Raw genomic sequence first — 27,065 nt, 5'->3', positions numbered from 1 at the left:
GGGGGGCAGCCGGTTTGAGACGATGTTGAATGTTTATAATCATGTTGATTTTTTTTTTCTCTATTATTGTTCGTCTTATAGCTTATAATTACTAGCGATGCGCTTGAGGAGTTCTGCATCAAGTGTGACGGTTGGATGGTGGCTGTAATAGGCTAGCTGTGTAACAAGCAAGCGCATGATTCAGCGGACATGTAATTAAAGGCAGCAACAATCCACTTCCTCCATATCCCTATCACACCACCTCGCCTTGCCTCAGAATTCAGAAACGATATCAAAAACATGCTCTGTAACGCGTGTATTGGCCTGGGTGAATCGATCGATGAACTCTTTGTTGCTGAGCCCTTCTATCACCCCGGAGTAATTGACGTTGATGAGGTTCACAAGTGAGGACGCCCTGTAGCCTTATCCTATACTTGCTGATTTCTTGGTCCTTCAGAAGAGACGGCCCGCAAGCCAAAGGTTACCGTCACCATGTATCAGTCTCCAGCCTGGAACAGGCTGCAAAAACAGGCTGTGAACTATGCCACTTGCTTGTTGGAGAAAAGGGGCTCTCCTTGTGTGGAAACGAGACAACCTTCGAGCTCAATACAGGTCCGATTTATGCACGTGGCCTGGATGGTCGAAATGGTCCCCAGTGCCATGATACCTCGAAGATACTTTTCTATCAGAGTAACCCCGGCTATGCTCCAGGCATACTAAGTTACAGTACCAGCTTGGACATTTACGCCTATCCAGGTATATTGCTCTTCAACATCTCTCCAACGTGGTATATATATTATCGTAAAGGCTAACATGTTCAGATGATCCAGCTTCCAGATCCGGTTTCATTAGAGGAGAGCCAGTGGAGTCTGAGTTGTCATCGAGATCCTACGCCAAGGCCAAAACGTGGATTCAAGACTGCATTGCGTTCCATCCGCGATGTCGTTATTCATCAAAAGTTTTTCCGCCGCGGGTCATTGATGTCGGCGCCACCGATGGATCTGAGGATCCACGACTTATCATCGATGACACTTTGAGAGATCCTTGGGTAGCTTTGTCTCACTGCTGGGGAGGTGGCATCTCTTCAGCCACTCTGCGCTCAAACATTGACATGAGGTTGGAAGGCCTACCCTTGTCTCATCTCCCTGCTAACTTCCGAGACGCGATCACGATTACGAGAGAGCTTGGCTATCGGTACTTGTGGGTAGATGCTCTTTGTATTATCCAGGACTTGGAGTCGGATTGGCGAGGTCACCTTCCGCTCATGGGAAACATTTACCAATTCGCTGCAGTCACAATTGCAGCGGACGTGGCTGCAGACTCTGATACGGGCATCATACTTAGAAGAGAACGGCCGGCTATTAGCGTGCCTGTTCCCTACAAAAGTTTGTCCCGGAGGACAGGAGGAGTGGTGTATTTTAGGCCTGCACTGAATGTATATCCCCGCGGACCCATTCAAGACAGAGGGTGGACACTCCAGGAGGACCTCCTTTCTGCCCGCACTATCTATTTTGCTGCTGATCAGCTTTTGTGGCAATGCCAAACAGAAACAAAAAGTGAAGGTGAGAGAAGTGCACCAAACAATCAAGATGGCCGTGGTTATTATTGGGGTGCCCCTCTAAAGCAATCCTTTCTGCTGCCTCCTGACCAAGCCGCTCGACTGGAGACTGAGAATCTGCCATTAGCAGCCAACCTTGGCTATACTCCGTCTAGAAAAGCTCTAGATCACTGGTATCTGATTGTGAATGAGTATGTCGAGAGGAGTCTCAGTGTGGAGCAAGATAGATTGCCTGCCTTGTTTGGAATTGCTCAGCAAATCGAGAAACGTACTGGATATCATTATATAGCTGGACTGTGGAAAGAATATATCCACGTAGGATTACTGTGGACTTCAAACGGTGTTGGCCAAAAACGCGAGAATATCGAGTGTCCTTCCTGGAGCTGGGCAAGTGTTTTTGTCCCCAGACGCAGCAGAGTCAATCTGCCGTACGATGACTGCACTGGGCCACGCTCAATGACGAAAGGATTAATCACGGCCTCCCCGGCCTCCATCCACAGCAAAGCTTTGATAAAGGCAATCAATCTTGATGGATCGCACGGTGATGTCTACGGATTGGTCAAATCGGGAACAATAACCATCGAAGGAAAGTTTCAAACCGCAACCGATTGGCTTTCTCGGCATTCAAGACCATTCATCTATATGAAGGGTCAGCTGTTCGATCTTAGCGATTTGATAAAAAGGAGACACTACGCAGAACCTATGACGGACTCTCCACATATACTTTGTAAACTTGATTACCATGAGCATTGGCCGGACGACTGGACCAGCAAGAACCAAGGAAAGTTCGAGGAGGACATTTCATTTCTTCAGATATATCGTGTATCGGGATACAAAGACGACGATCTTTACCCCGGGTTTTGGCCTGAATACGAGAAGCTTGCTATCGCATACGCGTTAATTTTGGAATCCACTGGCAACGAAGGAGAATATAGACGACGGGGGATGGCTGAGGTACCTTGTGAAGAGGGGATGGCTGATGATGGATGGGATGATCGATTTGTTAGGATTGTCTAGCAATTTCCTACGTCTAATGACAATGAGTTGTACCCGGCAGAACAAAAATGCTGTGACGTTGAACTGGGTTCTGGCCATCAGCTCGATCGAACGCAAGGCGCCTCCACTCTCGCTAATTTCAGGGGCACATGTAGACGAACTTCTGACTGTAAATAAGCTCAAACGACTTGCAAGACTGCTCTAAAAATTGTTACCCACAGGAAGACCAGCTCCATTTAATATCTCCAACGATCTCACTTCTTGTTTCGAATGGCTACGATATTCCTAGCGAGCATGCAGAATGATGACTATCTGTCCAGTAACACTATCACAGATTATAAGTCAGAGATGTTTGTAGTTCTTATATATTACCTCAATCTTGTCGAGCATTTGAGCATCAGATAAACCTTGACTTTATTGCGGAAATTTTCTTCCTTTAAGAGCGAAACCGCGTGTAAGAAGACCTTTCAACCAGGGGAATTGCGCCAAGCATTGTACATTCCATGGATTATCTGCACAAGAAGCTTTAAATAACGACAAGACTTTGTTGACATGCATGATTCGCTTTCAAGCAACTAGAAAGACATCATGGTTCAGTTTCCTCCAATCTGCGAACAGAGTGTTGATTGCTAAAACGAAGGATCGCCTTGGCAAGTTGGGGCTGTGGACGCCACACAGGGCTACAGTCGCGCTATTGTGTTTTCCAAGACGGGTCATCTCGCAGCCTTCCCTCGCTACTTTTGTCACTGGAAATATAGATAGTAGGCACCGCTCTTGTTGAAATCCCTCTTCTCTGACCTCAGCCTTGGCATGTGATGTTCGCGAATTCGAAGTGAGAGTGAAGGCTACCCAAGGGACATCTGCAGCGCACCCACTCCTCGGTTTCGGCAATTGAACTGCTCAGAAGTAATAAAATCGTCCGACCCAATTGAAGGAACCAATCCAGGATGTACCTCCTCAAAGCTCTGATTCTAATGGCTGCAATCGCGCCAATAGCCAGCACATCCTCAATATGGCGTCGAGCCGATGCAGTGGTGCCAGTATCACCAAGAGCAGGAGACACCATTGTCACAAACACCAATTGGGATATATTATGGACTTCGAATGGAGACCGCAATGTTACAATTACTCTCCAGCAAGGAGAGGCACAGAACCTGACTCTAGCACACATCATTACTGGTAGGAAGCTCATTTCACCGTTACCTTCACCCTTCAGTCTTCGCTCAGTTCAATTTAGTCTCTACTCTGACTCGTCACTAACTCAAATATCTCAACAGCATCCACTCCGAATAATGGCTCCTATTCCTGGCGCGCGAGAGATGACACCTACCTCCGTGCCCTATTCCGCAGCAACGCTCCCACCAGCGGCTGCAACTACACCATCGAGTTCCGCACGAACGGCCAAGCTTTCTACTCCGGTTTCTTCTCCATTTTCAACGAACAAGACGGCGGCCTGACAGCGAACATGTCTTGTGATACAAGCATTCAACCAGGTAAAAGTTCAGGGTCTGGGTCTGGGTCTGGGTCGGCGGCGAAGGCTAGCAGTGGTGGTGGATACTCGACTGGTGCGCTTGCTGGGGGTATTGCTGGCGCGGCGATTGGTATGGCATTGTTGTTGGGAGCGCTCTTTTTTCTGGCACTGAAGAAAGATTGGATTGTGACGGGCAAGGAATGTAGGAGGAGGGTTGAGCAACGTGGCATGGCAGCCGAGGCAGGTCAATTTTTGCCGAAGAAGGAGGATCATGAGCCGCACGTTGCACAAATTGGGGGCGAGCCGGTTTATCAAATGCCGTAGTACCTGTGTAGGGCGATACACGGAAAATTTCACTATTTAACGACCTGCCTGCGTTTCAGGGAAGAAGAGTGATTGAGGTCCAACCTGAGCGATCTCAGCTCAACCGGCGGAAGAGAGCTCTCATTTTCTACTTACGACAAAGTTCCCGATCCAGCTCAAGATTGAACAAGACTCTTCGTCGAGCCAAACCTCGTCAGCCAATCAAACACTTCAATCGCAAACCTTCCAGGCTGATCCAACATAACCAAATGACCTGCATTCGGAATGAACGCCTTCTCCTTAAATCTGCCTCCCAACCTCTCTATCAAATCCTCAACTTTCTCTCGCGGGATCCACTGATCCTGCTCACCCCAAACAACCTTCACATCACATCTCATTCGGCCATACAAATCAGCATCCAGCATCTCCGCCACATCGACATCATTCGCCTGAGCGATTTGTCTCAGAAAGCTCCGCTGTCCTTCACCATCGCCTTCGATCCAAGGTTTTGCGAGGGAATCTTCCCACCCCGCAAGCAAAACTCTGGGATCATGAACCGCACTTCTAGTCACGGCTCGAACGACTGCTTCGAGTATACCTGGCGGTAGCTGCAAGAATGTCTTTGCTTCCGAGCGAGCCAGCTTGTAGAAGCCATCTCCCCAGGGTAAGACACAATTGGCGTCGACGAGCATCATGGTGTCAAAGTCGCAGTCATGCAAGAGATGAGCGCGCAAGACTATTGTTCCAGCTATGTCGTGGGCTATCACTGCTGGTGCTGGATTGCATGATTTGTCGTCTAGCTGTACGTGCTTGAGAAGCTCTGATAGAGCAAGGGCTTGGAACCTCACGGATGTGTCGCCAAGAAAGCTGTTCTCGGAATCGTTGTTAGTATGATTCGAATCGAATTTTTGAGATTGTCCATAGCCTGGGAGGTCATATACGAGGATTTTATATGATTCTCTTGCGAGAAGAACCTCAATGATAGGCTTGAAGACAATCGATGACCAGGGTGTGCCGTGAACGAAGACAACGCATTTTGCTTGGCGAGAGGTTTCGAAGGACTCGTTCGATTCCAGAATGTTGTATCGGATGTCCCAATTCTGGAACCTGAAAGATAAAGGCAGTTCCATGATTTTGAGTGCAGAAGAGGTTGTATTCTGGATTTGTAAAATATCTGCGGTTGCTGTGAGAATTTGTACGTATTTCCAAGAACCAAGCAATTACGTCAGTGATCCACGTCTCGCTTACCAGCAACGCCTTTCCAGTGACAACAATCTCGATGATGAGGGCAAAATCAAGATAATACTCAAAATTATCAATATATCTCATTCATGATTTTTGTGATTATACTACATCTGTTTCACTCACTCCCAAAGCTCCTTCGTCGCCGTTGCCAACCATCGGTTAGACTCACTAGAGAATTCTGGAGGTTCTTGGAAATGCACCTGATCCAGGCTCGTCTCAGCAACCTTGCCAGATAAACTTGAATCGTCCAAAAACATGTCGTATGCTCGAATAAGTGTACTCATTGGCGTTATATGCTCTTTTGGAAATTTTGCAAGCACCTCTTCTGGTGCCAAACCAGTCGGGACAAATGCCGGACAGATGCAATTGACAGTGATGCCTTCGCGATGGAATCGAGCTCCTGTGGCTCGTGTGAAGCCTACGAGCGCATGCTTAGCTGCTGTGTAGAGAGGGTCGGATTCCATTGGACTTTTGAGAACTAATCAGCAAATACTTCAAAACTTTTAAGGGTGAAAAAGATACAAAATTGGATACTCACTACAGTCCTGCCATCGATGAAGTAATGACCACCTTCCCACCCTTCTGCCCCTTATTACTCCTCGCATAATGCTTAAACAGCCAAACACCTTGCACAACAGCATCCAAATCAACCTTCAGCGTCGTCAGGTCCATCTCTTTCGGCACACCAGTCTCATCCAAATTCTCGTTCTGCTGATAAAAGTCCTGAGTTCCCGCGATCCCAGCATTAGCTGCAAAAAAATCTAATCGTCCACCACCCCATTCAAATGCTTTGGAGAACATTTTGGCTTGTTCTGAGTAGATAGAGACGTTTGTTGCCACGAAGAGGACCGAGTTGCCAAGTGAAGATGAGACTTCTGTGCCGAGCTTGCTGTTGATGTCGGCCATTACGACGAGCCAGTCTTTGGCGATGAGGTGTTTGGTTAAGGCGAGGCCGATGCCAGATGCTGCGCCTGTGATGATTGCAACGGGCTTATACATGATGTGTTAAGTTCGAAATGTGCCAGATAGAAATTTAGTGGTGATGGAAATTTGAACTGTCAAAATTGTTCAATTAGGGTATGGGATGTCGATGAGGAGCAACGAAAACGGTGCTCCAGGTTAGTAATCATATGAAAGTAGCAGACCAACAATACAGCCTACTCCATCAGTGAGAAATATGCTGCGAATATTGCATACATCCCCGTCCTCCGTATGCGCCGGACAACCCCCTTTTCTCTTAGCGAGCACTATTTATTGAGGCGGGGTAGCGGGGTAAAGTCCAAATGATTTACCCCACCACCTCCACTGACTTCCTCGCCCCAGCTGTGGGGTAGATAACTTTGAATGCTAAAATCGGCTGCATGTGTCCGATATCCAAACTTGCAAGAGCCAAGACTGATCACAGGTATCCACATCTACTGCTTATGGAGTGTAAATGTTGGCACAACAGTTGTGGGAGATGCTACCACGATTAGTCAACAATTCAATGTCAAATACTGGAGCCAAAGAGTGTAAGTTGCCCAGAAGACCCATGATTTAGGATCCCGTAACCATCCCATTCGCATCAACCTTCGTGTTTCTCAAGTAGAAACCATCCCGCTGAGCCTTCTCCCACTCCTCACGCACAACTCTCGCTCTCTGCTCATCTCTAGGAATGAAGCGCGCCTTGAAAGGTTTTGGCAAAGTATTAGCCCCCAATTCATATGCATCATCCGAAGTATCCACAATTTGCACCGACCCATCAGGATTCATACCCGGCTCAATCTTAAACGCCCAAAGAATCTTCGCCAGTGTAATATAGAGGCTGTTTTCGGCAAGGTGCATACCAGGACAGATTCTCCTACCGCCACCGAAATCAAAATGATCTCGTGCATAAGGATCGGGATGGCTGGCGTATGCTCCTGCTTTGTATGGGTGGTTAAGGTATCGTTCGGGTTTGAAGGCGTATGGATCTTCGTATCGAGAAGCGTCCATGTGAAGCGCGTATTGGTGGATGCTGACTATTGTGCCTTTGGGGATGTAGAAATCTTTGTAGATGACATCAGCTGTAGTGTAGTGTGGAGTTCCGATGTTCGTGACTGGTCGAATTCGTAGAATTTCTTTGACCATTGTGCGGATGTAAGGAAGGTCAGCTTCGTGCTCGAAAGATGGTGAGGACGAAGACTCGACTACTTTGTCAAGTTCGGCGTGGGCTCGCTCTTGGACGTTGGGATTTGCCGCGAGGTACAGTATCGCGGTATTGAGAGAAGATGAAGTAGTCTCTGATCCAGCCTAGTTCGAGTTTTAGAAAGTTGGAAAGTTTCAAGTTCGTCGTTAGAGCATACCTCGATCATTGTTCCAGCCACGAACGCGGCCTGGACTTCACCAATGTCTTGTTTCTTGTAATCCGTCTCCGCAAACTGCTTCACAAAGCACTCGGGAGCCGACTTCGTATCAATTTGTACCATCAAATTATTCCAGAGCTTGGTCCAGATCTTGACTTGTCGCTGCTTGTATTTCAAAGCTCTTGGTCTCCACCATTGAAGAAACACAGGGAGTTTTGCAAGAGGGGGAATCAAGTCGGCTAAGAAAGCTCCTGGTGCAGTGCTATCGGAAAATTCTTTCATAAGACCGTAGATTTCTCTGACATCTTCGCAGTCCTGAATGGTAATCATTAATTCTCGCGTCACAACTTTTGATGTACAAGGTAGGAAATAGGATGCGCACCCATTTTGGAACTCTTCGCCCGTATGTTGACGTCAGGACAACTGAAGTTGAGTACCGTCTGATGTGCATATAAAAGTCCTCCTGATTTGTGTTCTCTGTCAACAAGTCGAACAGCAGTTGCTTTGCTTCGAACTCCTGTGATGGTCTGTACAAATCTGAGACTTTATGCGTGAGAAGCTTATGCACAATTGCTCTGAGTTTTCTCCACGTTGGAGTATATCCCATGAGCAGGAACCGCATGCCACCGCTGATTATGCCGTTTCCAACGGGCATTGGTGCGCGACCAGAAGTGACAGCACTCTGTTTGTCGATGATCTCTTTGACGGCCTCAGGAGAATTCAGGTACACCCAATTCTCCCATCCGATTTGTACCTGCATGATTTCGCCATATTTGTCTGCCCATGCTTTTAATATCTTTTGTGGCTGCGGACCCAATTGAAGTGTGTTTCCGACGAGAGGAAGTCCTCTGGGACCGGGAGGCCGACGGAGACCTTTGGGAACTTGACGGGAACGGATCTGATAGATTATGATTGCGCAGAAACAGGTTAGGAAACCCAGATAGAATGAGAGGCGGAGATCGAGAAGCTGGGATAGGGCCATCGTTGTGATATGTGTTTACTCTAGGGAGGCGACGAGAGCATTGGGTAGTGTTCGAAGTTGTTGGTATCTCGAAGACAGATGCACAGGGACTGTAGAAATGTGGTGGGGTCAAACTGGTCTGTCTTACTGGATTGCTGGAGTTTTATTTCTACAAATCGCTAGGAAGCTACCCTGGAATTGTTTCTGGGTCCACAGCATTCGAGCAGTGGCTTACCAAGGCTCTATTAACCAAACTTGGGGAGTCAAACCTTCTGGAGGATTGCTGTTGGTAGGAAATGATTACCCCAACCCCGCAAAGCTCTGATGGTGGGGTTGGTGCGGGGTAAGTTAATCAACTTTAGCGAGGAAAGGTGGATAATAACCACGGATGTAAACAAAGCAAAAGAAAGCTCGACAGGGAATGATTCCTCAGCGCCTCCAGTAATTTCAAATGCCTGAATAACATTAGAACCCCTGTTCCGCGCACGGTTTCAATATGCTAGATGCAAAGTACGACATGTTCGTCGCGACTCTGTTGCTTCATGGCTGTCCTTGTCCGGCACAGCCTCATTCCTCCCATACCGTTTTCTGCTCAGGTAGATTCGGTATCTCACCGAAGTCAGGTAGGATCATTTTCGGATGGATTTGCAGAAAAGAAAATTCACTAAGTATCCACACGGCTTACAACAAACTGTGAGACGCCCATCCGAAACGTGGCTGAAAGCTGAAAGCTGAAATCTGAACTCAAATCTCTGCAACGCTTTTCCTCGAGGCATGACTTCAACTTCATTTATTACCTCAATACCAAGATTTTCTGCCAAGATAATAGCCGGACTCTTGTCAACAAAGGAACAAATGGCTTCATTTGAGTACAGCAAAACCCCTTTCGACCCAACGAAACAGATTCGGCTCTTGACACTTTTCCCCGCTCCCAGAGTAGCCTTGACTAGCGTGCAAGAGAGTTCCAATCTCGTTCAGACTTCATTGGCATCCTTCAATTGGGACGAGAAACCTCCTTATATTGCTCTTTCCTACACCTGGGCCGATGTCTCTCAGCTCGAAAAGATTATCGTCAACGACAAGACGCTCCAAATTACAGCCAGTTTACACGAAGCACTTCTTCACATTCAGACCGATGAGCCAGTCATGATCTGGATAGACGCCATCTGCATAAACCAGAAAGACAACAATGAGAAGACCGAGCAAGTCAAACGAATGACGGAGATCTATAAAGCTGCTACATCTGTTTTCGCTTGGCTTGGACCAGCTTCAGATGACAGTGATGCCGCAATGACTGGAATGAAGAAAATTGGAGACGAGGCAATGGAAGCTGGTCAGCTGAAGTTGTCTCGAGAGACTATGCTCAAGCTTTGGGATCCAGATCCGGAGGGATTGCTCTCCTCTGTCAGGCAGCCGTTCATAGACCTATCGAAAAGTATCGGGGTAGAGTTCCTGCAATTGGCGATAAAATCATTGGCCGCAAGAAGCTATTTCACTCGCACGTGGATCGTGCAAGAATTCTCGGTGGCGACCGAACTCGTGATTGTTTGTGGAAAGAAGAAGTTGACATTTCCTCAATTTGCTGCAGCGTTTATTTTCCTCGGCTTACACAGAGTTCTGACCGTCGACCGACTTGCTGCCATCCCAGAGGATGTCGATCCAACGGCGAAGGAAAAGCTCAAGGAGTTCATAAAGAACGATGAAAGCGGTGCTCCAAGTCGGCTTATTGGATCACGGAATAGATATCAGAAGCAGAGACCGGACTATCATTCTTCAATGTTGGAGCTTCTTGGCCTTGTCTCGGGATATACATACGCTACAGATCCCAGGGATAGGATTTTTGGCCTGCTAGGTGTCGCGCCTGATGCGAGGTCACTCGGCATAAATGTAGCGTATGATAAAGCCGTTCACGAAGTATTTGAAGACGCAGCTAGAGCATTGTTGAAGAACAATTACACAGATGTCCTCTCCTGGTGTCGATCTCGATCGAAGAGTAATAGAACCCTTCCCACCTGGGTTCCAGACTTCAGCATGCCATTACCTGAACCACTAGGATCATATAAACATCGAGGACAGCCTTGGGAACCACTCTTCAACGCCTCTGGCACAAATGAGGTCAAGATATCTGCATCCAACAAACCGGGACAGTTGACGATGTCAGGAATAATCGTCGACACAATCGAGACCGTAGGAACTCCATGGAAACGCGAAAACTGCCAACAAACAGCTACCCTTCTTGACCTCTCCCTAGACACCCTCCTCGGCGAAATACACGGCGCTTGCCAACTAGCTCGGACGAAATCTCCACCTATCTCAAGCGATTCCAATTTCTGGCAAGAAGCGCTATGGAGGATCCCATGCGCCGATCAGCAATGGCATGATTATACGCGACGACGAGCAGACCCTGCTGCTCAAGCGGGATTGCTGGAGATTATAGATAGGAATTCTGGGGAGCGGTCGGGATATACTGATGAGGGGAAGAAGACGGCTTGGAGGAAGTATCATCTTGCTATGGAGTGCTTGTATGATTTTAGGCCGTTCATATCGAGGAAAGGGTATGTTGGGATGGCGCCTGAGTTTGCGGCTGTTGGGGATCTGGTGTGTATGATTTATGGGGCGATTGTGCCATTTGTGTTGAGGAGGGTGGATGATGGGTTTGAGCTTGTTGGAGAGAGTTATGTGTATGGTATTATGGATGGTCAGGTGATGGAGATGGGACTGGAGCAGGAAGAGTTCTGTCTTGTTTGACAACTATGAATCATGAAAATATTGCCTGTCGCAAATTCATATTTTGAACCGCTGAATGCAGAATTGAAAAGTGTAGATTCAACTATTCTCTTGAGAGAACAGGTTAGCATTGCCCATAACATTTTGTTATCTTTCTTCCCAAGACTAGACCGTACACACCCCAATAGTCTCAAATGTAAAATTACCACATCTAACATCAGCATAATTCCCCAACGATACACCTCCGCAAAACGCCGTATTCGGCGGCCTCCCACAAGTCCCAGGACAGAACTCGAACAAATTCGTCGAAGCCCCATTGCCAGTACAGCTTAGAATATTCGCAGCAGAACGCGTACATTTAAGCACCACACGATTCGATGCCGTAGGATTTGTTTGGAAGAACACTGTTCCCAGATTCGTTGCTTTTTCCATGTCTGCGATGTGCCCGCTGCTGATTAAGGATCCGTCGGCAGTGAGAGTGAACTTTGCGGCTTCAGCGGTGTTGCCGGTGAAGGATGCGATGTATTGATCATCTGCATTGGGGAGGACGGCGTATACGATGTCGGGATTGGTGGCGCCTTGGATCTTGAGGTAGAATGCACTGCAGTCTGTTGTGGGTGTGGACGTGGGGGAGATGGTTGTTTTGGTGACCCCGATGCAGGAGCATGCTGATGTGTATCGAGCTGAGCCGGAACATGCTGAGGCATATGTTGGGACGGCGTGTGAAGTTGTTCTGGGGTAATATTAGTATTTGAAATATTTGGATGTTGAGGATATTTGCCTTGGGGGCGAGTGGCTTACCCTTTGAAGTAGGAGGAGCAGTCTGCCGAAGCTGACGATGGCCCTGGTTTAGCACCACTGGCTATGACGGCTCTCAAACAATTGTCTCGAGCACATGTTGCAATCACATCGGCAGCCACAAGAGTTGCTAATACTGGTAGAAGAATGAACTGTCGCATTTTGGTGGGGCTCTACCGACTCAGCGTGACCATGAGAATTTGCTATCTGGAAGTGTTGACTTAGGTCAAAGAAGTACTTTATTTATGTCCGTTCCTAACTGATGGGGACCAAGCTATCAAGTCATTAGTGTCAATTCAAGCTTTGGATAGACTACCTAGTTAACGGACGGAAGCTTTTTAGTCACGGGAGACAGGATGAACTACGCTCGATAGTCTGCTACCCATGTCGTACATGAGTGGCTGCTCCATCCCATTATCCTGAAATAGCTACAAGCTGCAGGAAAAAACGTCAGCCCCTAAGAAGTAGCGACTTTGGTCCTGCTCAAGATCCAAAGCTAACCTCAAATCGAGTGCTGTGCCTGGGGGAGGAGAAAAGAGATGTCAGAGCTAGAGTGTAAAATTCGACCTCGGTCCTTTGTTTTCAGCCTATCATGTGCAATCTCCCCCTCAGGACCCCACGGAGCAAGCTTCCATTGCCGTTGTTGCCCCACTTGGCGCTTTTATGTCAACATCGCTTAGAGCCGATCAGCCCCTGAATTTTCTCAGAGGCCTCTCCATCTAGTATCAGTCCTGCACTCTGAAAAGCTCTGTGAGATAGTGATTTAGAATTGAAATGTGCCAGGCTAACTTTCGTGGTTAATTAGGATAGACACTGGACTTGCATGTGAAGATCACTGCACGGCTCGTGTTACCAAGATTCACCTTGATCTCCGGCTTGCGCGCGAGAAAGAAATCGGCGATGTGGTTAAATTTACTATAAATTCATCTCCACGGATGAGCTTTGGGAAGAAGCAAGTACTTTGAACCTAGACAAAGTGTTTGGATAGTTCCGAAAGAGCCTGCTAGAAAGAAACCCCTCTCGTACGCCATCTACGGTTTGCTATGTCGAGTCTCACAATTCCTGATAGGATAAGCCGTTTAGAAAATAAACATAGAATTCCAGATATATCCACTATTTGATCAAAAATGCGCGGCTTGACTGTTGCCACGCCCAGATTTGTCGTCATCAAACCATTATCTTTCGAGACTATGGGGAAGGAAAACTATCTAACTTAGGGTCGTATTGCCTTCTAGAATCATGGAAATGCTGACTGAGTAACATGATATTCAGCTTTCATCTTTCTGGAAAATGACTAGCGAAATTTGAGACTCCACTTCCAAATACCCTTCAGAAAAGTATATCGTGCCAGTTTCCATTTTGTAGAGGTGCCACAAGGTCAAATCTCTACACGGTTGTGAGCTCATTTATAGCTAGGTGTTGCCTTGGAACGATTGAAAGCCTGTAAATGCAAGCGTGGACAACTGGACTCACAAGATAATCGACATGTTTCGGATTAATTGAATTCGGTCCAGTAAATGAGCCGGCAAGTGCATATATAAGCTCCTGCCATTCTTCTAGCATAAGATCAGTGTTGTTCAAGCCAAGATGCAGAGACGACCGCGTTATTGGCCCAAGAAAAAAACCTTCGAGGTCCCCATGCTTCCGCGTAAGGAGTGCACACCAAATTTTGGCGGCCTTTTCGCAGAATGGAAGGCGATCTTTCAAATGGGTTTTCGAGAATGAGACCAGAGAGAAAACCAGTAGGCCTGTCAGGTACGAGGGTCTCGCTGCCACCTTTCATTCAACTGTCAATTCTAGCATTGTGTTAGGTATAAAGATATCTGCAACGGCAAATTAGCCATCGACAGTCCGGAGCTCTGCCTCTAGAAACGAAGAATGCGGTTGGAACACAAAAGTCATATCCCTTGGACAGCTACAGAGAATGATGAGCAAAGTACTGGGATCTACCTGGTAGGGTCCCAACCAGTCATGTGGCGATTTACAAAAGGATAGGGGATGAGTATGTGGTTTGATTATGGGCTGAACCTTCCATTTTATAGGGGAGTTTGAAGAGAGAACTCACTGGCAGGTATGCAAAGAGTGTTTCACTGGAATGGTGTTTGGCTGTTGGGAAGTTGGGGTGGGCGAGAAAGTGAATACCGTTGAGTTTGGCGGCATGTGGTGAAATAAGGAGACGGGAGGATAAAAGAGCTATGGAGGGAAGGAATATTAAGCATGCATATTCGGAACAGAAATAGAGAGATTCAGTGGTGGAGAGAAGTGGTGCGTTGCGCGCGGAGAATAATCAAGAAGCCGGCTGAGATGACCTTAGACAGCAGTCCTGGAAGAACTAAACACTGTGGGACTGGAGTAAGTATAGCTTAGGGAGGTTTGAACTGGAGAAAGCTTGTATTATTTTGAAGAGATTCAAGAGAATAAGGTGCTGTCGATCCTTTGGCTATTGTCAACCCCCCATATATCTCACAATAATATACACTAGAGGACTGAACGAAATCCAATCAGCAGTAAGTGAAAATTCCGGACGGATGGAAAATAACGTGAACATCAAATTCACTCTCTACAAACCGCCATAAGTTTCCAGAAGAAGTCTCACTACCTCCGAACACACCATACGTCCAATTTTTTCTCTCCTGAACTCCGAGGACAGAGAGCTGCGATGTGCAATATTGTAGTTATGTACCTAAAAATCTCTCTCAGGCCACCAAAAATATGATTGGCATACGTGCTGGTAATGAATTGTGTAATCACAGGTCGTTAGTGACTCTGAAGACGGGCTGGGGCTTCATTCACTTCTGAATATTGCTGTCGGCAGTGCTAACTGATTGAATTTCAAAGAGTCAATAGCGCGGCACGAACTCATTGAACGCACATACCCATCAAACCACTGGATCCCACGTCCTCCAACCAGTCCATGATATTCTTAGAGCTCATGGATATGCATTAGAAGTGCATCGTGGTGATTTTGAGAAACTTCTCATGTTGATGTCGATGATATGTGGGTATGAGGTAGTAGGGTATTGAAAGATTGATCGGAGTGGGTAGGGATAGAATAGGTGAGTGTAAACATAGATTTTCTCGAGAGATAGGGTGAGCGTATTGCTAGGGCTATGATTACTGTCAGCGATAGGGCTCGCTGTCGATTAATCAGTGGCTGTTGATAGATTGCTGACTATTGCTAGTGATGCGCGGTCAAAGGATTTGTCATGCAAGAAGAAGGTAGAGGAAAGAAATCATGCGTAGAGAAATGCGTATGGAATAGATCCAAGTTTCAAGTAATACGAGAGATTCTGTAAAAACCATGAGTCAAGAAACCGATGACTTTTGCATCTCTTTTGCGTTATCCTCTTTGTTTCAAGAAGTTTTGCTTGAACAGGATATTATATACTATGCCGAAATTAACAATTTGGAAAGATTCCTAATACCGGAGAGACACTCTCCCTCGAAACGATGATCAAAGCAACGGAAGTTTATATCACCTTATCCTCATAATTCACTACTTTATTGCTTTTTTCAAACCCGAATAATGGACTGCAGCAAGAAAATATTGTCACAAATAAACAGAAGGAACAATAGAACAGAAACTTGATTGAAGAAAGACTCCTGCTTCTTCGGCTCGGAAACCTTGCTTCTCCGAATCCCTTCATAAACCCCTCTCTTAAAGATCCACCCCGCGCTGTGACCCCGCATCGCCTGCCCGTATCAGGCTGCACTTCTCGTACCTTTCCCTTCTGAGCCTTTCGAAAGATGCAACTCAATTGGGAAGGTATAGGTCTGGTCGTGTGACATTATCCTGTTTCTTCCCTCTACCTAGGATTTAAGTTCCGCAGAGAAGTTCGTAGTTGTAGTTGGTTTACAAAAGCAGGTGTGTAAAGGAGCACCTTTGATCCCAACGATCAATCAGCAAGAAGCGGCCGCATGATTGAAGCAACACATGCAAAGTCCAGTCACAAGATACCTACCTAGACAAAGAGGCTGACTGAAGTAGATAGCGGAGCCGTCTTAGCCAAATGGAATCGGCTTTCTGGATTTGGATGTTGAAGGGTCCAGTCGAGACCTTCGACTTCATAGTGGCGTCTCGCTCACCGACTTGTGCATGACGGGATCAGCTTACCTACGAGATATACGAAATATTTGATGTAAAAGATGGGATGGATGCACAATTGAAATCCTTCCTTCCAGAATATGCCGTGTATCTGCCGTTCAACTACCAAGTATAAACACATGTATCACCAAACTTTCCGGTGGAAAGTTCATTGTGTTTCCTTGAAAGGCTGAGAGGATTGGTTCGGGAACTTCGGCGCGTTCTGCAATATACCACTCTTACAGTATCTTTCAGACCAGCTAAAATACAGGGTTGACTCCACTTTGGGAACAAGCGGCTGAGGATTAGCGTACTGATAAGAGCCTGACAAGCTGCCAAGACCGCCTATCGGCACTTCCCTGCATGAGGTCAGGACCTGGAATCCTGGATGCATGCAGCTGCAGCTGCAGCTGGGCAAAGTAAGCACACCGGCTTTTTGATCCGTGGTCGGTGGAAGAGAGGACTTTCTGCATATGAAAACATGATGCGATGCTCAAGTCAAGTAGATTAAGAGACGAACAATGTATCCCAAGAGATGTGTTCTTTGAAGCCCAAAAGTGAAAGTAAAACATAACAAAAGAAAACATCAGATATGCCCGTGATACGACTGTGCTAGTGATACAAGTAAACAAGCCCCCGCCACAGGACAAGCGGGGATGCTGGAAACACCACCACGTTTCCAATGACGCCTGTGGCCTCCGATCCCTCCAAACCAGAACCAGCCCTTTCCCTACCCCGGCACTCGCGGACAAGGTCACCTATGACAGCGTATCACGACCAACTATCACCATCAGACAGCCTCACAATTGGTTCAAAGACCCTGACTATGCCGCTTACAGGTACCTAGGTAGGGATTCGCTCCTACACCGGAACATCCGGGGCTCGCGACCTGTTCGTACCACAGCTCTCTGTGCCTTGAGTCGACGACCACCGCTTGACTCGGATTTATCAGCGTCAGCATTACTTATATCCTCTCTGCGAGAGACATGACAACAGGATAGTCAGCCATGTCATAGATTACTTGTAGCCGGGCTACCCTTTCCTCCACCTTTTGCGCTTTCCAACCTGGATTTCCCCGTCGAGTTGCTATTTGCTGCCTTGCCATTTGTTGGTTGGTTGGATCGTTCTATACTCTCAAATCGACTGTGTCGATGCCACGTTCGCTGGACGGTGTGTGAATATTGGTTGTGACTGGGAATCGCATTTGGGATATTCCTGGTTCGAGCTGGATTAGATCTGCTCCTTGACGACACATACAATACCGAATACAACTCTCCGCCGGCGTCGATGAGCATGCTTCCTACATCTTCAAAGAGGAATATACAACCTTGACACTGGGACGCAGAGGGTTGAAGAGGAGGCAGGAAACAACATAGAAATATAAGGAGTAAAGAGAAGCTACAGGACAGACACAACAAACACGGACGGGTCGGTCTTGACTATATACGAGGAGTGAGGGAGGACATATCTGCGGAGAACCAAATCAATACCGAATCGATGAAGAACCTCCGTCGTGGTGGCCTAGCCGTCCTTTTCATAATCCTCTCATGGTTCGGTCTCACCGCCCTCCACAAACACCTCGATCCAAACGAACACGCACCCGACGAGCTACGAGAAGATGCCTTCTGGATCTCGACTTCGAAGAACTGGTTAGACAGACAGGCGTGTCGGTGGATAGGTCTCTGTGGTCTTGCGCACTGGCATCCGGATCCTGCGGTTCGGCCGTGGAATAGAAGGAGGGACAAGAAGAGGCATGGGAGGGATGTGCAGAGTGTGTTGAAGGAGGAGGAGGGGCAGGATGGAGAGGACGACGACCGTGATTTGTGGGAGACGATACCGGGTGACGGAGAGAGGTTACGGCCGGGTGATTGGGATGGAGATACGAGGGTTCTGAAAGAAGTACCGCAATACGTACTGGATCATGCGCCGCTGGTACATCTCTACTCTGGAGAGCAGTTCTGGCCGTCAGATATCAGGGAACATCTCAGACATGTAATGCCATATTCCAACCTGACAGAACTCAACATCACTGGATTTCGTCCTACAGTCGACAACCTCCACCAGTTGAATGAAGGAAGGAAAGGAGCATTCGTCTTCTTGCACAGTAAAGAAGACGTAGAGGAGCGGCCAGATTGGTTAGGAAGCGCATACAATAAACCAATACCCTACGATGATGAGGAGGAAGACCCCGAAGACTCCGATGAGGTGGAAGAACCTCTTCTGGAAGAAATATCCTCTGGTGCTATTCCCTCAGAAGAAGATCTCGAAACATGGTTCGACCCGTACGGTCCCAAGCATAAAGTCGCCGCACCCATCACACCAACCTACCAGTCTGTCCCTCCTAAGAAACAAACCAAGGAAACCTACCGCGACGCCCTTCGAGCCCGATCTCCTGCTCTGCAAAAACCAGGCGGCTATTCCCCTGCACCAGCCATCCTTGTCCTTGTTGACAAAGGATCCGGTATCCTCGATGCTTACTGGTTCTACTTCTATTCCTACAACCTCGGAACCACAGTTCTTAACATCCGCTTTGGGAATCACATCGGCGATTGGGAACACTCTCTCATTCGCTTTCACAATGGCGTTCCGAAGGCAGTGTTCTTCTCGGCTCATTCCGGTGGTCTGGCATATTCATACTCTGCAGTCGAGAAAGGCAAAGGAAAGGGTAGAGAAGGGCGACCGGTTCTGTACAGTGCATTAGGCAGTCACGCAATGTACGCCCAGCCAGGAAGCCATCCTTATATCCTACCCTTCGGCCTCCTAGCCGACGTCACAGACCGCGGACCTCTCTGGGACCCAGCGCAGAATTACCTCGCGTATCATTACAACACATCCATCACTCACGGCGCCGACGCCAAATCCTTCCCTTCCCCTTCTCCCTCTGATCCATCTCCCTCCGACCCATCCACTCCCCTCACAAACTACACCGACATCGACCCCCTCTCCCCCACCGACCCCAACACTCTCAAGCCCTCCCTCGACGCCCGCCTCCGTACCACCAACCTCCCCCTCTCACACATGCGTTCCGCGCTGCAGCCCGCATCCAACACTCCCGACGCGCCCATGGGATGGTGGTGGTTCAGTGGTCACTGGGGTGATAAGTTCTATGCTTTGGGGGATAGGAGGCAGTGGCGGTTTGTGGGACAGTATCATTATGTGAATGGACCGTTTGGGCCTAGGTGGAAGAATCTGGGGAGGAGTAAGGTCTGTCAGAGTCATGGGACTTGTAGGATTGTGGATAGTTTGAGGGAGGGGAAAGGGAGGAGTTGGATTGGGAAGAGGTGATGTGCTGTGGTTGTTGCTGAGGCGGTTAGGGAGGGAGGGAGGAAGGGAATGGGATTTAGGTTTTGATTTTGATTTGTGATTATACTGCTTGGGATTGGCTTGGTGCTTGGTGCTCGGTGTAATTGGGTATAGAATGAGAGTATTGACTATGTTCGCTTGACTTCACTTGGATCGAATTGGATCGGGTTTGATGAATTGGATGACACGATGCGATGCGAGAGGATGGAAAGAGCGAAGAAATGAGAAGGAGGTTGGGATGATATATAGACACAGAGACAGAGACAGAGACAGAGACAGAGAAAGAGACAGAGACAGAGACAGACAGATTTCTTTCTTCTTGGCACCCCCACCTACTGCTTTCGTACCTATCACAGCCAGCCAGTCAGTCAGTCAGTCTTTATACCTTGTACGTCTAGTCAAGAAGAGTCTTTTTACTGCTTTGCGGCGCTTTGCTTTGCTTTTCTTGTGTCTTTCTTCCTTGCAGATAGAATGAATAGGTGGGCGTGGGTGGGTGTGGATGGGTGTGGATGAGTTGGAATAAGAGGAAGAGAGGAGTTGCGTTGGGTTGAGTTGGGTGGAGTTGAGAGGGGTGGGAAGAGGAAGGGGAAGAGGGAGAGGGGAAGGGGAGGTAGAGGGGCAGGGCAAAGGGAGGTAGACAGAAGGACTAACAATATATCATTGAAATGACACTTCCATACCCATTTCATCATCACCATCATCGTCTTTCTTGATATCCTCAATTCCACATCTAAAGTTCCCACCTCCTCTTACACAGTTACAAAAAGGGCTAACCTATTTCGCTCCGTTAAGGTAACCTCCGAGTTGATCGAGCGGTACAACACGTGATAAGCCACAAATAAGGTGGGTGGGTACAAAACATTCCTCTCCCTCCCGTCGTTCATCTTCAAGAACAGACCCTCCCTCAATCATCGCCCTAAAGACACTGGACTCCTTTACTTCACCAATATATAAGAATACTATTTCAAATCCTGCAATACGTAGGTTTGAATTCTGCTCTGCTCTCAACGCCAAATACCAACCAACGACGTAGCAGCAGACTTACCAACATACATCCATTATTTGCCCTCCTTTGAAGAGGGAGGGGCGTAGCGTACAGTTTTAAGGTAGGTAGTTTGTTGTGAGGAGGCAAGCCGCGGGACACGAGGGTTAGAAGTAATCGTTGTTCTGGTTCGACATGCGCCTGGGATGATGGCGTTTAAATCTGTGGCGTACGGTTCATGATTCTACATGTCCCTCCCTCTCTGTGCTGCATCCGATCCGTGGCTTATGGATATGAAGGGGGATAGATAGTAGGCGCGCCTGCCGCGCGCGATGGATGGATGGGATTTTGGAATGAGGGGGGAGGATATGAGTGTGGATTCTACTGGACTGAGGCATCTCACGGTGCAAGAAAATCAGACTGGATCGAAGTTGCGTCGATTGTGGTTGAACTGTCGGAATATTTTGACTTGTAAATGTAAACAAAGAGATAGAGAGGACCTCAGCTACCTAACCAAAGCGACAGGTAGCGCCGGGCTAAGGTAGGTTCGCCTACCGAGCGCGTTGTAGTGTACCTTCGTACCTGCAGAAGCGAATTTCAGGCGCTCACTTAACCTCCACCATTCCTTCCTTCCCTCTCCGTCCCCTACCTACCTTATTTATGGATGCTATACTGTCCTAGACAAGACTAGATATCCAACACCAACAACGACTAAATCAAGAACCCTCTCACCGAATATCAGCTACTTATTGGATATTCCATTTGCATTGCGTCGCAACGCCAGCTCTTCAGCTGACGAGTGCGTCCATGTCACCAACAAACAGAGCCTCCCGCGTGGGCTGTGGAAACAGACTTGAGGGGCCCGCACAAGTGCTGTATGTGCAACGACCCGGTAATGTATCTACGATAAATAAGAAGGACGTGAGTCTGAATTACAGCATCATATGCCGGTACCCGGGAAAATTGAGGTGAGACGAGACTAGATGGCTTTGGATCGGATCTGATGGGATCTATCATACGGAAAATCAAACAAATATACGAATGAAGAAAGAATTGACGGGAAGGCGGGAAGTCCCTAGGTGATTTCTGAGTCACCAAGACGTGTGCTGAAGTCAGCCTTGGGCGTTGGTCATGTTTTCATATGCGAGTGTCAGTTGAGGCTTTGAAGGTCGGATTTTGGCCGACTTCGCCTGCTTGTCCGGCCAAATTTGAGACCGTTGTTTCTTCGTATTATTTTCCTTCTTGGAATTTTACATGATGTTACAAGGGAAAGATACCCAATTGCATTATTTTTCTTTCTTTCATGAACCTGGCTGTCTGTCGGTGAGAAGATGAGAGGAAATCATCATGCGATGTGGCGAGGTGAGTGCCTGTCTTGCAAACAGAACCCCTACAAGAAACCCCGTTGGTATCAAAGAAATCACACTTTATGAGAAGTCAGGACACAATTCTGCGGGAAGCCGTCGCAGTACTGATGTGAATTGACACCAATGCAGTCAGGCTTAGATCCCCTCAAAAGAATATTTTGGAATAATTGGCTAGTGAGCCTAGTGTATACTCATATTTCTTGCAGAAACCTTGTCTGGTATGCCTCGAGGGCCTCCTTGGTGGCCCTTCTTTAGGCTTGCCAGAACTTTCTAGCCTTAGCCACAGGCACATGCACAGGCACAGGCACAGGTGTTCTTCATCTCTCAGCTGGGCAACCAATATCGCTGGGGTTTCAGCGAACTGCTCCTCCCTGAAAGCCATATAAAGTCTCCACAGCCCTCAACTTGACAGCTCTCTTCTCATCGCAAAGGAACACTGCCTGCGAACTTCTTCAATCTGCCACAAACAGTTGAGTGCATCACTTAGCTTTCCACTTTCTGGCCAACAAGAATCAAAAATCTGCAAAATGTCAGAAAGTGCAACTCCCGCAGAAGTCATGACCCCTGACGGCCAAGACGTTGAGATGAGTACGGAAGATGGAGGTATTAGCAATACCTCTTCATTGGAAAATCTGCAAACTGATGAGCAGAGACGCATCCTTGATATGGTGAGGAGCTAATGATACATACCATCCTTGAAGTGATTGCTGATATCTTGGATCAGGTTGTGCAAGTCCGAAAGTGTGGTCTCGATGGCAACTTGTCCTTACCCCAGCTTGTTGTTTGCGGCGATCAATCGGCAGGCAAGAGTTCAGTACTCGAGGCTTTGACCGAAATTCCCTTCCCTCGAAATGATAACCTGTGTACTCGCTTTGCCACAGAGATCAGTCTTCGACGTGCCAATACCGAGTCGCTCACCATCAAGGTCAACCCCGATAACTCGCGACCAGCTCTTGAGAAGGAAGCGATCAAGAAGTTCGAGGAGTCCATCACTGATTTCAGCCAGCTTCCTCGAATCGTTGATCTGGCCATGGCTGTCATGGGTATCTCCAAGGGGGGTGAATGGGATTCCCAACCGCGAGCTTTCGCACGAGATGTTCTCAGCATCGAAATTAGTGGACCCAAGCGGCCACAGCTTACGCTTGTTGACATCCCTGGTCTCATTGCAACATCTACTAAGGGAGTCACCAAAGCCGACGTCGACATGGTTACAGAGATCACAGACTATTACATTGCGCAGCCCCGAACCATCTGCCTTGCTGTGGTGTCTGCGACCAACGATTACGCAAACCAGAAGATCCTCGATAAGGTCAGAGATGTTGATCCAAATGGAGATCGTACTCTTGGTATCATTGCCAAGCCCGATGGACTCGCGCCTGGCTCAGGCTCTGAGCTTGCATACATTGGTCTTGCACAGAATGAGGACATTTTCTTCAAGCTGGGATGGCATGTTCTGAAGAACCGAAAGTTCGAGGAGACTAGCTTCTCCATCGCCGAACGCAACTTGTCTGAACAGGCTTTCTTCCGCAAGTCGAACTTCAAGCAATTGCCTAAGGACACAGTTGGAATCGAGGCGTTGAGACGTCGTCTGAGTCTACTTCTCTTCGAGCATATCAAGCGAGAACTCCCGCAACTTCGCGAGGATCTTGAAGAGCAGCTGCAGACCACCAAGAATGATCTCGCCCAAATGGGCACTCGTCGCTCGACTGCCACCGAGTGCATGGTATACCTGTCCCAAAGCAGTCTGAATTTTCACGAAATCTGCAAGGCGGCTGTTCATGGGCATTATGAAGGTGGGTATTTCCAGAACAACATCGATCCCACATTTTCTCTCGAATCTGCTTCCACAGTTGCCAGAACCAGAGCCGTCGTCCAATCGTTGAACATGACTTTCGCAGAGACAATGCGTTTGAAGGGTCACAAATTCCAAGTCAACATGTCCGACGATGCCGGAGAGGAGGAACTCGATGACGATACTCATCCTACTCCTCCAACAAATTCAAAACCTTCTGGTCCCCGCAAATTGTCGAAGAAGGAAGCTCTTGACTGGGTCGACAAAGCCATGAACAGAACTCGGGGCAGGGAACTTATCGGTAGCTACAACCCCCTGCTCATCGGCGAGCTTTTCTGGGAGCAATCCTCAGCTTGGAACAAACTTGCGCTTGCACACGTCGAGTCTGTAGCAAAACTTTGCAGTCGTTTCCTGAAGCAACTCTTGCGAGACAATTTTCCCAGAGATGTCGAGTCCAGAATTTGGTCTTTTAAGATTGAGGAGGAACTAAAAGTCCGTAATCGCAGGGCCAACGAGGAGCTGCAGAAGCTGGTTGATGATTTGCGGAACTATCCGATCAATTACAACCATTATTACACTGATAGCATTGCAAAGCGCCGGCAGCAGAGGGAGACGGCGCTTTTCGAGCAGAGCGTCAACGCTGCTACATCTGCCGGTACGGACAGACACCACAACAATGTGACAAATATCGATGTGTCACAGGCGATTCGAAATTACACCAAGAAGATTGATCCCAACATGAATAGATTCAGCTGCGAAGAAGCATTGGATTCTTTGTTCGCAATCTACAAGGTAGCTCATTCTCCTAAACCTTCCTGCCAATGGCCATCCTTTGTTACACTTACCCCAAATACTTCGATAGATGTTCTAACAACGCACAGGTCATGCAAAAGACATTCATCGCTAACGTCACCACTCAAGTCATTGAGCGCCACATTGTCCGAGGCCTCGAATTGATCTTCTCACCCGTCGTTGTCAGCAGCCTTGAGCCCGCTCAAATTGAAGCTCTTGCCTCTGAGCCAGCTGCTTCAAAGCATCACCGCGAGCATCTCGAGGAACAGATTAGGAAGTTGGAGGAAGGCCATGAGATCTTCAAGAGCGTCATGTGAGGTTGATACTGTGTGGAAGGGTGTTGAATTTGGCTGGTTTTATTCATGTCGGGCAGTTTTCTTGTTGTCTTTTGCCTCTAGTTTCGAGGCCGGCTTGCTGTAGTCGTGCTTCTATCATTGTTCCTTTCAAGCATCTCATATCTACATTGGCGAGACTAGGTATGGATGAGCATTTGAAGAAGGGTTTCAGCTCGTGCACTGCCAGATGGGCTGAGTTTGGTTTAGTAGGTTCCAGAGCTGTAAGGAATTAGTCTCCCTATCAGTTCCCGCTTTCATGCCTTTTGATAGTTTAAATTCTTTCGAGACTGAATGTCATCTTCTTCGGACCCTTCTCTGACATTGAGCGCCCTTGTTTTAGCAACCAAAATCGTGATAAGTTCTTCTATATTTTCTTCGTGTAAACATTTGCCGAGTCTAGGCAGACACAGCTTGGCAACCACCCCCACCTGGCTCGTAAGCGAACGGCACAGCTAGACTTCTCATAAGCAAATCCCTAACTCTATGTTTCTCCCTTCCATCCTCCCATGAATCGTCGAAATTTCTACCCAATCCTCTAGCTCATATCATCCATGCCCTACCATGGCCCGAACAAAACAAACAGCTCGCAAATCCACAGGCGGCGTTGCTCCCCGAAGGCAACTCGCTGGCCTTCACCGTTCAAACTACCACTCTCTCAAATACCCAAACTTTCTATCCCAGCCATATACCGGGGCTTCAGACCCCATCAATCCTAATCCAGCATCCGCTTCAGGCGCTCAGGAAAAAGTTCTCTCGACTCCAGATCTTCTCATCATCATTCTATCTCAGCTTCCTCACTCATCATTGCTCAAAGCCAAATTGGTCAATAGAACATGGGCTAGTCTTTTCGAGAATGTGGAGATCCAAGCTGCGAGGTTTATGAGTCCGAGACCGAAAGGATCGGCGGAGTATGCGGAGAGGTATTCGGATTTGGTGATGGGTAGATGGGCTGAGTTTTGGTTGAGCGGCGAGGCTTCAAAATATGAGGACGAAGCCGATGAGGAGAACTTTGCCAACGAAGATACGAGCGAAGAGGAATCTGATGAAGATAAAGGAGGATCAAGCAAAGCTGCTTCATCTAAGGCCTCCCTTGTGAAGAGACATCATCCCAGAGAACGCATCGAGAAGGATCGCCGAGGTCGAACAACCATCGAACTCCGTCTCTCAGACTACACCGAGACCCCTCCTCACCCCCAACAGTTGCGGCAGCTCTTCTTTTGCCAACCACCCATATACACCCTAGAGATCGTCCAACAGCTCAGCAGACGTGGCAACTCCACCCTCGAATTCCGCACTACCATCCACCGTCCCAACGGTATCACAATGGGCTTCCTCTACGACGCAGTAAAATACTGGCATGAAGTCGAGTGCAGCTCAGTCCAACTACTCTGGGATAGGAAGACCGGAGATCTGGTGGACAAATGGAATTACTATGTTGATGGGGGAAGTTTTAAGAGCGAGGATAGGGATGGGGCTGGGGATGGAAAAGATACGCCGTGTGTAACGATTGCGGGAAAGACGAGTGTGGGGTGTGGACAGTATGGAGGGCTCACGTATGCGAGTTACTCGTCTCCAATTGGTAATGGTATTGTGAGGAAGTCGAGGAGGAGGTTTATTAGGAGTGGTGATGAGATGGTGGGGTTTGAGATGTCGGAGCCGAAGGTTATTAGTTCTAGTTTGGGCTTTCTTTTGGCTGCGATGGAGGAGGAAGATCGAGATGAGGCCGAGTAGGATCAGCGAATAACGTTAGTGGACCGAAGCAAAGCGTGAAATAAATATTGTTCTAGCAATCACTTCTTTTCTAAGTAGAAGAAAGCTAAAAGACATCATATTTGAAACTGTCTTCTCTTGCGCAAGGTCTTCATACGATCGTACCTAGTTAATACAGGCTGCTCGACGGTCTACATTGGTAAAAAGTGCACCAAATTGGAAGGTAAATTGCCCTGATTTTCCTCCTCGACTCTTCTTCATGCTTCAAAGAAATCGAAAATCTGACTTTGTCAACTATCACAGTATGTCCATTCAACCTAGGTTGCCTGAAAATCATT

The 27,065-nt window shown here is 47.8% G+C and overlaps 10 protein-coding genes across 10 annotated transcripts; 6 read left to right on the top strand and 4 right to left on the bottom strand.

Moving 5' to 3' along the window:
* The first annotated feature begins 190 nt into the window (after window positions 1–190).
* Window positions 191–2,690, top strand: ONS95_002975 (uncharacterized protein). Its single transcript, XM_058496258.1, has 3 exons — window positions 191–383; window positions 437–735; window positions 801–2,690. Exons 1-3 carry the CDS (start codon window positions 280–282, stop codon window positions 2,552–2,554), a joined length of 2,157 nt encoding a protein of 718 aa, XP_058353509.1. The 5' UTR covers window positions 191–279; the 3' UTR covers window positions 2,555–2,690.
* A 790-nt stretch (window positions 2,691–3,480) lies between these two features.
* On the top strand, window positions 3,481–4,328 carry ONS95_002974 (uncharacterized protein; the record flags this gene model as incomplete). Its single annotated transcript, XM_058496257.1, has 2 exons — window positions 3,481–3,712; window positions 3,811–4,328. 2 exons carry the CDS (start codon window positions 3,481–3,483, stop codon window positions 4,326–4,328), a joined length of 750 nt encoding a protein of 249 aa, XP_058353508.1.
* Window positions 4,329–4,483: 155 nt separating this feature from the next.
* ONS95_002973 (uncharacterized protein) lies at window positions 4,484–5,437 on the bottom strand (the record flags this gene model as incomplete). Its single annotated transcript, XM_058496256.1, has 1 exon — window positions 4,484–5,437. The coding sequence occupies one exon, from the start codon at window positions 5,435–5,437 to the stop codon at window positions 4,484–4,486; it is 954 nt and encodes a 317-aa protein (XP_058353507.1).
* A 177-nt stretch (window positions 5,438–5,614) lies between these two features.
* Window positions 5,615–6,709, bottom strand: ONS95_002972 (uncharacterized protein). The gene is made up of 2 exons (XM_058496255.1): window positions 6,091–6,709; window positions 5,615–6,020 (listed from the first exon to the last, which is right to left on the bottom strand). Exons 1-2 carry the CDS (start codon window positions 6,549–6,551, stop codon window positions 5,672–5,674), a joined length of 810 nt encoding a protein of 269 aa, XP_058353506.1. The 5' UTR covers window positions 6,552–6,709; the 3' UTR covers window positions 5,615–5,671.
* A 232-nt stretch (window positions 6,710–6,941) lies between these two features.
* On the bottom strand, window positions 6,942–9,137 carry ONS95_002971 (uncharacterized protein). The gene is made up of 3 exons (XM_058496254.1): window positions 8,259–9,137; window positions 7,877–8,191; window positions 6,942–7,823 (listed from the first exon to the last, which is right to left on the bottom strand). Exons 1-3 carry the CDS (start codon window positions 8,856–8,858, stop codon window positions 7,089–7,091), a joined length of 1,650 nt encoding a protein of 549 aa, XP_058353505.1. The 5' UTR covers window positions 8,859–9,137; the 3' UTR covers window positions 6,942–7,088.
* Window positions 9,138–9,648: 511 nt separating this feature from the next.
* On the top strand, window positions 9,649–11,585 carry ONS95_002970 (uncharacterized protein; the record flags this gene model as incomplete). The annotated part of the gene is made up of 1 exon (XM_058496253.1): window positions 9,649–11,585. The coding sequence occupies exon 1, from the start codon at window positions 9,693–9,695 to the stop codon at window positions 11,583–11,585; it is 1,893 nt and encodes a 630-aa protein (XP_058353504.1). The 5' UTR covers window positions 9,649–9,692.
* Window positions 9,649–12,889, bottom strand: ONS95_002969 (uncharacterized protein). The gene is made up of 3 exons (XM_058496252.1): window positions 12,728–12,889; window positions 12,366–12,636; window positions 9,649–12,297 (listed from the first exon to the last, which is right to left on the bottom strand). Exons 2-3 carry the CDS (start codon window positions 12,521–12,523, stop codon window positions 11,730–11,732), a joined length of 726 nt encoding a protein of 241 aa, XP_058353503.1. The 5' UTR covers window positions 12,524–12,636; window positions 12,728–12,889; the 3' UTR covers window positions 9,649–11,729.
* Window positions 12,890–17,943: 5,054 nt separating this feature from the next.
* Window positions 17,944–19,731, top strand: VPS62 (Vacuolar protein sorting-associated protein 62; the record flags this gene model as incomplete). Its single annotated transcript, XM_058496251.1, has 1 exon — window positions 17,944–19,731. The coding sequence occupies one exon, from the start codon at window positions 17,944–17,946 to the stop codon at window positions 19,729–19,731; it is 1,788 nt and encodes a 595-aa protein (XP_058353502.1).
* A 1,897-nt stretch (window positions 19,732–21,628) lies between these two features.
* Window positions 21,629–25,326, top strand: ONS95_002967 (uncharacterized protein). The gene is made up of 4 exons (XM_058496250.1): window positions 21,629–22,093; window positions 22,305–22,766; window positions 22,823–24,682; window positions 24,772–25,326. Exons 2-4 carry the CDS (start codon window positions 22,626–22,628, stop codon window positions 24,997–24,999), a joined length of 2,229 nt encoding a protein of 742 aa, XP_058353501.1. The 5' UTR covers window positions 21,629–22,093; window positions 22,305–22,625; the 3' UTR covers window positions 25,000–25,326.
* Window positions 25,327–25,578: 252 nt separating this feature from the next.
* On the top strand, window positions 25,579–26,748 carry ONS95_002966 (uncharacterized protein; the record flags this gene model as incomplete). Its single annotated transcript, XM_058496249.1, has 1 exon — window positions 25,579–26,748. The coding sequence occupies one exon, from the start codon at window positions 25,579–25,581 to the stop codon at window positions 26,746–26,748; it is 1,170 nt and encodes a 389-aa protein (XP_058353500.1).
* Window positions 26,749–27,065: the final 317 nt, after the last annotated feature.

This window comes from Cadophora gregata, assembly GCF_030347475.1.
Source record: "Cadophora gregata isolate MNR1 chromosome Unknown scaffold_12, whole genome shotgun sequence".
Classification (NCBI taxonomy): Eukaryota; Fungi; Ascomycota; class Leotiomycetes; order Helotiales; family Ploettnerulaceae; genus Cadophora; species Cadophora gregata.
Note: the sequence above shows the minus strand (reverse complement) of the source record. Positions and strands in the feature narration are given on the sequence as shown.